The 11,589-nt window shown below is 44.6% G+C and overlaps 2 protein-coding genes across 2 annotated transcripts in view; both read right to left on the minus strand.

Moving 5' to 3' along the window:
• USP13 (ubiquitin specific peptidase 13) overlaps positions 1 to 5,518 on the minus strand; it is a 41,612-nt gene extending 36,094 nt beyond the window's left edge. Inside the window, exon 1 of the mRNA XM_057379707.1 lies at positions 5,363 to 5,518. Within this exon, the coding sequence (XP_057235690.1) occupies positions 5,363 to 5,515 (153 nt within the window). The 5' untranslated portion in view covers positions 5,516 to 5,518. The remainder of the gene's footprint in view (positions 1 to 5,362) is intronic.
• A 2,173-nt stretch (positions 5,519 to 7,691) lies between these two features.
• On the minus strand, positions 7,692 to 11,439 carry NDUFB5 (NADH:ubiquinone oxidoreductase subunit B5). The gene is made up of 6 exons (XM_057379706.1): positions 11,264 to 11,439; positions 10,714 to 10,802; positions 10,360 to 10,426; positions 9,571 to 9,632; positions 8,481 to 8,587; positions 7,692 to 7,934 (listed from the first exon to the last, which is right to left on the minus strand). The coding sequence occupies exons 1-6, from the start codon at positions 11,412 to 11,414 to the stop codon at positions 7,814 to 7,816; spliced, it is 597 nt and encodes a 198-aa protein (XP_057235689.1). The 5' UTR covers positions 11,415 to 11,439; the 3' UTR covers positions 7,692 to 7,813.
• Positions 11,440 to 11,589: the final 150 nt, after the last annotated feature.

The following is an 11,589-nucleotide window of genomic DNA, read 5'->3' on the forward strand; positions in this document are numbered from 1 at the left end:
CTGGAARGGRTGAAAGACAAGAGAGATGGGAARRGAAGAGCTGGGTTGGGCAGAGAAAGAAAGGACAAATGAAATAAATTACAGGGCTTACAGTAACTGGACTGTTCACCTGAAGTGCAAAGAAGATCCCCTGCTCCTTCTTTCCAAAAATACAGTATGGCACTGGATAGCCCTGGATATTTCCCTATGAGCAAATTATTTCAGAAGTGCTTAACAAAGATTTCTGGTACCTCTGCTGTGGCCTCTAAATGGGCACATGGAGAAGGCCAGTCCASTACAGCACTTAGAACATTCCCTGGGAAGAAAAAAGCTGTGTGGGCCAGTCAGGGACTAAACCAAAACCAAAGGATGGACTGMTCASTCCTGTGMTGGGTAAATCWCAGGTGGACTCCAGGTAAGGCACASGAATTCCAGAGCAAGCCACAYGCACAGGAAGGATCAGGTTCAMRGCCAGTGAGCAAACACAATGGCAGAACCAATCCTGGGTCAGGAGCACTCCTCACCTGCAGCCAAAACAGGGCACTCCCAGCCATCCATCACCACTGCTGGGCTCAGCTTATGCAGGTGCAGATTGTGTGAGCCCCTGGTGAGGGCTCTAAAAGCCACCAGGGAGATTGCCAAATTCCAGCCCAGTCCTGCAGCCCCTGCAGGGTCACTGCACTGCTGCCACAGCAGCTGAGATTCAGGGATTTGGCTTTGTGCAGAGCCCAGGCTGCACAGTTCTGCTGGTCACAAAAACAGTGCTGTGCTTCCAGAACAGAGGAGATGGGGAGAAGAGAGGAAAACTTATGATTCCACAGGGATTCAGCAGAGTTCCAGCACTGTCCATTCATCTGCATCTCTGTATTTATCCCCTGACACTCCCCTCTACTCTGCTCCCTTCCATCAACAGAAACAAGATCCAAGCCTACCCCTCACAGACCCCTCCCTGGTCTTGGTGATTTTCTGATTTCCTTCAAGGAATACTGTACCAAAGGAACATCCAGACAGCAGCTGCTTATTTCTAGAATTTTTACACAACAGTCACTGATATCCATTACACACTCCCAGACTCTCAAGGATTTCAGTCTCAACTGCACAACAAACAGCAGAGCATCAGCTTAGTTCAGCCTTTGGGAATTGTCCCAACACAACCATTACAGAGTTCCCGAGCCACAGAAATGAAGTCAGCAAGATTCACAAAGGAAGCTGTTGTCAGCAGCAAGGTTTTCCAGCRGAGCAAAGCCAAACTTTCAGCTGCTCAAACAAACACAGCCCTGCACTCTACAGAGCCAGAGTGCCTGGTGCTGTCCCGTGTTGGGCTCCTGAGCTGGGCTGGGCTTGGGACCGATGCCCTTTGTGGGGAAGGTTTGGGAGCACATCCATGTGCCACATCCATAGCTCACATATAAACCCTTTTCACACTCCAGTTTGGATCCCTTTTCCAGCTGTTGTCTCTCCCCAGATGTGTCACTCTCATGACCAGTGACAGAACCTGAGAATGGCACAAAGCTGTGTCAGGGGAGGTTTAGGTTGGACATCAGGGAAAGGTTTTTCACCCAGAGGGGTGTTGAGCACTTGGACAGGCTCCTCAGAGAAGTGGCCACAGCCCCAACCTGGCAGACCTAAAGGATTTGTACAACACTCTCAGGCACATGGTGGGACTCTTGGGGTGTCCTGTGCAGGGCCAGGACTTGGATTTGATGATGTTCATGGGTCTCTTCCAACTCAGCACATTCTATGGCTCTGTAATTCTATGATAAATGATCAGAAGTCTTTGAGACCAGATTACATTACAAGGCGGAATTTCCAAAGCTGAGTGCTATACTTAAAAAAAAATAATAGCACAACAAAATATTATTTAATACAACCTTTATGTGTTCTGTGTTCTACTAAGACAAAGTCAGGCTCATCCATCAAAAGAGGAAATGAAGTCACAGAGGGCAAAGTAAGAGAGAAGAAAACTACAGCACAGAGTCAGATGTGGGAAGTCACCAGGAGGCAGGACTGCACCTCAGATCTGAATAATGAGAGGTGCAGGACTTTGCCAAACTGCAGGGAAGTGGCTCCCACAGCTGCTGGGTCAGTCCCTGCAGGAASCAAACCCAACACTAAGCCAGGCTTGTGCTTTGGGGGCAGCCTGCCTTCCCTCCTCTACAAAGGAATGGCTAGCTGGAGTAAGAACACTCATCAGAGAAACACAGAAACACAGAAGACACCAAAAAAACTTAGGTAATTAAAATTTAAGTCATAAAAAGGCCTATTTTCTCATCTTACGAGATAAACAAATCAAAAAGTGTCACTAGGTCTCTTAAGTGYACAGAAATTTGCCTCCTGTTCCTGCCAGCTTTCCAGGGACCAACCCCAGTATGTTCTGTTGAAAGAAGGCCAAATCAAAGGACATGAATTTCTCATCAGTTTTATGGTATTTCTAACAATACCACCTTTCCRACAAGATCACCATGCTACAGTTCATCCACGTGGAAAAAACACTCTAAATAACCACTTGTACTTGTCGCTCTCACTTCCGAAGCCTCTCAGCTAACAACTCTCATGGCAGCACAAAGGTGACATTGTTCTCAGATCTTCATTCAAGGAAGATTTAAAACTCATGGGAAAGGAACCTCGACCAGTTTTGAGAACCATCAGTGAAGCTGCCTGGAACATGCATTGCTCAAATCCAGACAAAATGACACAACTGACAGGGTGACAAACAGGGCAAAAGCCACGTCTCACTCCCACGTTCAGCTCTGCACAGCTGAAGATGGAGCTACTCACACCCAGTAATTCCTTTTCTTTGGCACCCCCTGACAGGAAAAGCTCTGATTTTGACCATTCCACTCTGCTTGGTCCTTGCAAATTTGCTGCAGCATCTCTCCCYACAGTAATAACATTACTTTATACCCTAACACTCACTGATGAGAGTGCATTTTAAAGATCACAACACATCCTCACAAGAAAAACATTAATATGCAATTAATACAGCTAATTAATACAGTGAGTGTAGAGCTGCTGCATGACCAGGTATGACACCTGCAGAAGTTAAACTGTCAAGTTTTGCACATTTAAAATGGCAAAATGAGAAGATGTGAGGAAATACTGAGAAATATTCTTACAAGGGAAAAAACCTCCCCCAGCAAAAATTCAGTCTGGAATTTTAGCATGGCTAACAAAACCAGGAGTGTGTTTTTTTTCAAATTCTTGAACTTTATAACAGGGCCAACAAACAGTGTCTTCTTTCAAAAAGAGGCAGGTACCTCAAGAGGAAGAGGCTCACTTAGGTAATACACAGATAATCTAAGAAAACAAGTTACAAAATCAACGTAATACAAAACATAAACATCTSCCTTTAGCCACACAACCTGTCTGTATCCTTTCACTTCCCTTCTGAATGAAAAACTGCAAAAACACAGCTTTTCAATTCAATTTTCAATTTGTAAATGACAATGGTTTACCCTAGAAAGCACATGTTACACTTGACCCTTAGAAACAACATCTGAGTATCTATTAGATTATATGGGAATTTAAAATAAAATCTGAGATAAATCTTTCACTCAGCTAAGCTGAGAAGTGGTATGGGCTGAAAAGCTGCGGGAAACGACACAAACTGAGACTACTTTTATTTTCACTGGTACTGCATAAGTTCAGYCAAGCCTTTTGCCCAGTGAATGCCCACAACACAATTTAAATAGGAAGTTTTTACMCTGGAGGGCAACATTTTCCAAAATCTGAAATCTGTTCCCAATAATATCAAAAGCATGAAAAAATAAAATCACACATGCTGCTTCCCAYTCCTTTTGCTACTTAAATCCATAGTTTCTGTTAAGTTTGGCTCAAACATTTTATGTTTTGTTCAAACATATTGTTTAGTTAAACACAGCTTTTGCTGTGTTCAGTTGAGGCTTGTTGCAGAGGGTGGTGATTGATTGTTTTTTAATCTGTAGCTGTATTTTATATCCCTTCCAACKTGTTAACAGAAACTTCTTATAAACCATAGTATGGAAAAGTGTTACTGAAAGTGTTACTAAAAACAAAACTATGTGTTCACCCAAGCAGAAACCTGAAGGAAAGAATGTGGTGTATTGATTTTCCCCCGCCAAAACCTTCTTAAGTGTATAATGCAATTATCGCCTGTGCGGTGGAGTCCGATTTGGCAGTTCTAATCAGCCCAGCTCCCAGTACAGTCAGGGCTGCTGGGTGACACTTGAGAGCTGAAGAGTGAGGGTAAAAATAACCTCTGTTCAACAAGACATGACGAACACCAGACAGCTGAGTCACCTTTAAAACCAACTCTGATTTTCTGTATTACGAGGAATTATCAAAGAGAGGGGGGATTATCAAATAGGAGGGGATAAAAGATTCCACAAATGGGYCTGAAATGTATTTTTCTCTGAATGTCCTGTAGTGAACTTCCTTTTGATTGCTGCCATTGACATTAACATCAACACAGAGAGCTCAATCACCTTTGGGAAACCTCAGCTTCCTGTGGAGAAGCAACTTCTAATACAATTTCACCTCTGAGGAAAAAGTCTGATTTCTAAGCACCTGTTTCTTACAAAGCACTGCCCATTTATGAAGSCTTCCAGTATTACCAGTGAAGTTAAAAATGAGTCAGGCCCCAAATCTGCCAGGACACACATGCAAACTGTGGAGCTGGTGGATGTTTTGTAAGACACCAYAGAAAGAACACCTCAGAAAGTTTACTGCTCACGAAACATTCACCTAACAAACAAACGAACCAAGCTAGTGGGGAATACTACAAGTTCATTGAAGTTCAGTGACGTAACTGAAACCCTGGGGGAGAAAGTGTTGCAGGGGAACTTCCACGCTGATTTTCGGGATGAGCCTTTACCCTGGAAGCTTTCTCTGAAGGTTTTGAATAGAATAAGCAGCAAGGTAGTAGGAAAGCAAAATACTTGACATCTGCTGGCCACAATGTACCAACGACAAGGCCATTACTATCCCTTTTTACTACCGCGGCGTGAAAGCAAAAGCAGGGCTCCGGGTGGAGCGGACAGATCCCGACAACCAGAGCAAGCAGGGAAGTTTTCCCAAAACCACAAAATCCCCGTGTGCAGGCAAGCACTTCAGAGCGCCTTGAAGGAGGAAAATAAACAACCAAGCGCAGGAAGGAACCGCGGCGGCGGAGGAGCGGCAGCGATGTGCGGGGAGCGCCGCGCCCGCAGCCGCGACCCCCGAGCGATGCGGGCGAGCACCGGGAGAACCAGGGGACAGCGGCAGGTGCAGGAAGGGAAAGCGGGGCTTCTGGAGCCTGAGGGGGAGGCAGCGGCCCGGGGAGGGTGCGAGGGGCTGCGGCGGGGAGGGGAAGGGGCCGCGGCGGGCGGGGGCGCGGAGGCAGCCGGGGGTGTTTCGCTGCACTCACGGGCGAGTCGTAGGAGAAGGCGCACTCCGTCTTGTAGACCCGGTCCCCTGACTTGGGCACCCGGATCGTGGGCATGTAGGGGACCAGCAGCTCGCCCAGGTCCCCGGCGGCCATCTGCGCATCGCCGCCGCGGAAGAGCGCGGCCCGCTGCATCCTCCTTCCCTCCCTCCCTTCCCTTCCCTTCCCTCCCTGCTCCCCTCCCTCGCTCCCGGCCGCCCGCCCTCCCTGCCGAGCGGCTCTGCGCGGCCGATGCAGGCGGCGGGCAGCCGGGCCCGGGGCAGGGCGGCGGCGGCAGCCGGGCCCGAGGGAGGGCAGGGGGAGGGAAGATGCTATTTTTAATCCAATGGCAGCGGGAGCGGCACCAGCTGCGGCGGCGGCACCCGGGGGTCCCGGCGGGGGCGGGCGAGGGGCAGGACGGCGGGGGCGGGATTCCCGCGGAGCGCCGCGCTTCACCTGAAAACATCGGTAGGGAGCACGGAGATTTCGCTCCTGGTCTCCCCAGGTGGCCGGTAATACTCTGAAATAGGCGGTTATTTATTTTTAAGCATTTAAAGACTCTATATATATGTGTGTGTGTATAGGTATATGTATGTATGTATGTATATATGTATACACATGTATATGTATGTCTGTACGTATRTATGTTGATATGTATATTGATATATATGTATCTGTTTGTATGAAATATATACAGTAAAAAACCTCTTTTACATCTTTTCATTCTCAGCCCATCTGAAATTGCCCAGTGCCGCGGTCCGGGTTTCTCACGTGTCCCAGGTTTTGTCACGGTCCCACCAGGGCTGTGCTGACGGTGGGATGTCCTCATGGTCCAGAGGAGCAGATCGGGATGGGGGAATACAGGGTGGGAATGCCCAGTCTGGGATGCCCGAGAAGCCTATGGCAATGCCAGGAGCCTGAAGGATTTTTTAAGCCTTTACCTTAAAACGTCCTTTTTTGGCCTTTGCTGTTTCTCTCTGCTTTTCACTTTGGAAGAATAATGTTAGGAGAAGGAGAGATAGAGTGAACTTGGTAGGAAAAAAATTTGCTATTGTTTTTAAGCAATATTTAATAATTACTACATCTGCTGGGCAGCAATAGYATTAAAGTAATGACCAGCCCATTTAAAATGAAGATGCATAATGCAGATGAAGAGCCTTCCATAGCCCACACCGTATCCAAGGATTTCTCAATCACTTCCAAGCAGATGATGTGACCTTTGCTAGAACTATCTTTTCCCTCAAAAGTAAAGGTGGTTCTAGGAAAAATCTCAAAAACAGAATTGAAAAATGTTTGTATCCAGCTATGAAAAGGCTGTGAGGGTAAGCAGAGTAGCACAGTCCGTTCTCAGCAATTTCTTCTAGTAAAAGTTCAAGTGCTGGGAACAATGTGAAACACAAGCAGAACGTGATGTCCATGGAATGGTTTTAGACTTACTGAAAAACAGACATTACATCAGACTTGTGAGCATCATTGGATRCTGGATAAAAAACATCAGTACAGGGTCAGACAGATTTATTTTACCTGAGGAGACTCTGTGCTTTTTAAATGRCTTCTCTTCTGAGTACCTCAGCATTTATAAACAATGAGAGCCATAATAAGACATATAAGCCATCCAACCTTTAAGATTGATTCTAACAAAAAGGACAAGCAAAGCACTGATAGAAAATCAATGTCTTTCTAATGTTTGGCAGTGCCAGGAAACAGCAAACAAGGCAGTTTTTGCTTAAAATAGTCCATGCGGTGTTGCCTAATGTAAGAAAAAAAATAGGATTTTAAGTTTCAAATCACTAGATGATATGGAGTTAGTAAAGGGCTTGGGCTTATTTCCTTTAAAAAGTAAGGATTTTAAATATGGACAGATAATTTAGAGTCACAGATTGTAAGAGGCACTTTCATCACTCTTGAGAAATTTAAAACCAAGAGTACCATGGCCTRTAGAACCTGAGGAAACACATCCCTCTAGTGGCAAAAACCTGCCAGGTAAAGAGAGAACCCTTYCTATTCCCTATAAAGTTGCCAAAAACGGTGTAGAAAACCAGMTGTACAGTTCTGAAAATGCATGGCAGGTTTGTGTGAAGGTATTTTTCTTACTTCATCTCCCACCAAACATCTCACACAAAGCACTGAGAAAGAAAAACCCTCAGTTTCTTGAACATTTCACTTAAAACTATAAATACTAGAAATCACAAAATGAAAACTAATATTACCAACTCATTTCATGTATGTTCTGAAGTAAAGGAGTGATTGTTGGCAATTGACATATGGCATTTTCACTGATTAACAGCTTTAATAGCTGTATGAGTTTACTGCCACACASTTTCTTTCAAGATACTGGAATCAACACAGACATTTTTATTCATTTCCATCAGCGAACAGCAGGACATCTGTTCCATAGTTCAGTCACAATTTGTCAGTATGCATTTAAGACCTTGCATACTGTCCTGAAATTGTTTAATTGTCAGGTGTGGATTTCATAGAATTGTCAACAAGATTTTTGTCGGGTGTTTCATAATGGTACCAAGGTCCATCTCCCCGGTGTCTCATCAGTCTGCGTGCCTCCAGCTCCAGCATCCTAAAAAAAAGGCAACAGACACTCTCAACAAGAAGTTGATGTTTAGCATCAGGGAATTACTGATTACAGCAATGACTTTAGCATCTGTGGTTTGGAAATACTGCTGAAACCTAGGTAGTACCAAAATATGAAGGGTTCAATGAAAACATGAGCTATTAAAACTTTATATTTTCTTTTTTTTTCAGCAAGTCATTCACAAAGGAATAATAAAAATACTAGCAGGAGTTTTGTTACAGGTTTTTGCCTAGCTGTGAGTATTGGCAGGGGCAGAAAGAGCTGTCCATTTGCTRATTCAGGAAGACAGAGCTGTAACTKTATAAATRCCAAGTGTTTTRAAGAGCCCCTGCCCTTGGATTGTTCTGGTAACCTGAATCCTGAGAGGGCAGCRACAACAGATACCACGAGTCCCACTCTGGCAGCAGCCAGTGCAGGCAGCTCTCAGGGGATACATGAAAGCACTTTATGTCAGCTCACTATRTCATGCAAAATCAAAGAGTCAGCTACAGTCTGGATCAGTATTTTAACCCCCCCAAGTACAGAACATACCTCAGTTCAGTTTTCTTCGCTTCGACGTGAAGCAGAGCCATGTCCTTCTCATAATTCTTCTCAGGGGGGTCAAGCAAGTACCGAGCTATCCAGCGAGTTATGGGGTGCTGGAAAACAYCCAAGCAGAGATTATTTGTGCCATTTCCAACTAGAAACATCATCATAACTGAATCATTTTATATATCCACAGTCCTGCAAGGATGTCGATACCATGAGTGCTGCTATTCAAACTGCAACAGTAATGTTACAAACATGCACAACTATTTGTGAGATCAGAACCCTAAAAAGTCACTTTCTTTTTGCAGTTTTTAATGCCAAGATAATCTGCAGATGGCTGCTATGTAGCAAAATTAAAATTTAATGCAAACTTATTTTCTTACTGTTGAAATGAAGCTCCCTAAACTGCCACTGTAATCACAGAAGTGGACTCCAAACCTTACTGCAATCAGCAACATTTCAAAGTTTTGCTTCCACATAGAGGGCATTTCACCAGAAGCCAAAATCTAAATGAGTTGAAATAGTCACAATAATATTGCTRAATTCAATTACTTCCTATCAGAAACAAAACAGTATTTGCAGCAAGAAGCCAGGGACTAATTTTAAGAAAACACAATTAAATTAAAACCATACAACCTTRAGTTTCTGGTTATAAAAATCTTAAATTGCAGATACAAAAGTGTGTGTGATATTGGACTTTAAAACAGCACTGGCAAACAACACAAMAGAAAAAAATGTCACTTTAAACTCCAGTTTCTTAAGACATGTTAGAAAAGAAACAAAGACAAAACCTGCTATGAATGCAGAGGATTGTTCTTACTATTTGGGAATATTATAGAAGAATTCTTGGAATCCAGCTTCAGAAATTTACTGCATACAGAACATTTGCATCTGCTCATGCCAATAAACAGATTTCCTACAGCCTTATGCATATTCCATAAAGTCACAAAAAAGTTTACCAAAATCACAACTGCACTATTTGAGTTTTACTATACTGATACCCATCATCCTACTCCATAGATTTTACTCCCAAAAGAATCATAAAGAAAAGGGCTGCCCACAACATGCCCACCCTTTTGCATGTTACACTCACTTTGTAGTATTCCCAGTGCTCTGGAACATAACCATCRGGAATCTCTGCAAGTTCAGCTTCACCTGACAAGGGAAAGAGGGRAGAAATATTTGGAATATTTAAGATTATTTTCCAAAACTATCTTGCATTATGCCATTCAGATTAGGAAAATATCGTTATTCCACAGAGAACACTTAATCCCTCACTGTGAGGTCTATTCAGAAAAACTGAACTTTCAATTTTTGCAGACACATCACACTACAAGTATCTAGCTCATAGATTTTCAGTGACACACTGAAAGGGTAAAATTAGCAGCTTGGATCAAGTCCATAGAAATGCCTTTTAAAGTACAGGAGCTGAAAGCATGGATTTTTCCTGATTGCTCTATTAAATTAATTACATATCATTRCAGCAGCAGATTTAACACATGTACTGCCAAGCAGAGTTATGGCATCTTCAYTAAATAAAAAACAGAGTTGCAGTCTTGTTAAAACCATTGTAAAACGACGTAATACAGACCACTCATGTGATGACAGAACTGTTTACTAAACCTCACTGATGTCTGTAAGACTGCCAAAAGATGGAATTTTTTTTTTAGATGTGGGAAACTTCTTTTAAAAAAACAAGAACTAAAGCAAATATCCTGGGAATATTTTCTATGTTCTTATACAGTATTAGTGTACCTTTTAGGCCTATTGCATTGTCTTCCAAAGAGCCTTAAAAGATCCCTTTTCTCTATCCAGCATGCTCAGTCCCTCTTTAACAACTCTGAATGCACTTTGCTTAGCTCTCACATGACAGAGCACTCACCAATGAAGACGTTGATATAGGTTAGGAGCAGTGCCACCGGTATTCCTGTCAGGAATATATAGAATCTCTGCAGAGGGAATAAAAACAGTGTGGGAAACTCAGAACCCGGACAAAACATACATGAGATCTGTCTGAAAATGGTGGAACAGCCAATAACTCTTAGATTTGCATTCCTAGGTTGGAAAGGGATGTTGTATGTAAACATTGCTGATTGCAATGAGTTAATTCTTCTTCACATGAATAATGCCAATCACATTTTAGATTCCGTATAAAGGAAATGCTATTTTCAGCACTCTTACACCGCTTGCAAGCGATGTTTTATACTGGATACAATACATTTGATTTTTAACTCACCAACAAGCTCAGAAATCGAGAATCATAAAAACTTGTTGCCTTGATGATAAACATTCTCTTCCCATGGTCGCCGCTGTGTCGTACAGGAACTGAAAATTGAACCAAAATATTAYGGTTTTGTACACCATTGGTGCTTACACAGGACAAGGTCAAACACAGGTAAGGAAAGAAAAATAAAGAGTGTACAGCAGCGGCTGAGTCAGTACGAGCTGGTTTTCTAGACTTCACCTGAATTAATTTCGTATTTTGCTAGCATGAACCTAATTTTCTTCTAAGTTTAGCTGTAGATCTATGACTACCTGTAAGCAGCAACATGTGAATCAGGGAATGTCACCACACAGGGCCAAGTCAATTGACAATTAGAATGCCAGGAAGATCGGCCTCCCGCCCGTTTTTACCCGTGTTTTACCCAAACCCGGCCGTTTTTCATAGGAACGGGGACACCGCATCCGCTCAGCCCCCGGCCCTCCCGCGGCCTCCGGGAGGGCACCTCTGCCCCGCTCCGCAAGGTCACCTCGCGCCCGCCGCCCCGGCCCCGCCGCGGCCGTACCGAGGATGCCGGGGAGGCGGGGGGCGATCCCGGTGATGCCGGTGATGCCGGTAGTGCCGGTGATCCCGGTGGTGCCGGTGATCCCGGTGCTGCCCGCCCGCCGAGCCGCCCAGGCCGCGGCCGCCCGCAGCACCCGGCTCATGGCCGCCATGGCTGGGTCTGGCACGGGGCGGGGCCAACGGCGCCGCTGCCATCCGCGGGGTGAAGCCGGCGSCTGCCATCTTGGGTAAGGGCAGAGCTGTCCCGGTGCCCCCGGCGCGGTGGGAGGGCACTCGGTGAAGCCGCGCAGGCGCCATCTTGGAAAAGGGTGGAGCCTTTCCCGTTCT

The sequence above is a fragment of the Malurus melanocephalus genome, unplaced genomic scaffold (genome assembly GCF_030028575.1).
Source record: "Malurus melanocephalus ecotype Western Australia unplaced genomic scaffold, MMel_1.1 scaffold_417, whole genome shotgun sequence".
NCBI classification, from domain to species: Eukaryota; Metazoa; Chordata; class Aves; order Passeriformes; family Maluridae; genus Malurus; species Malurus melanocephalus.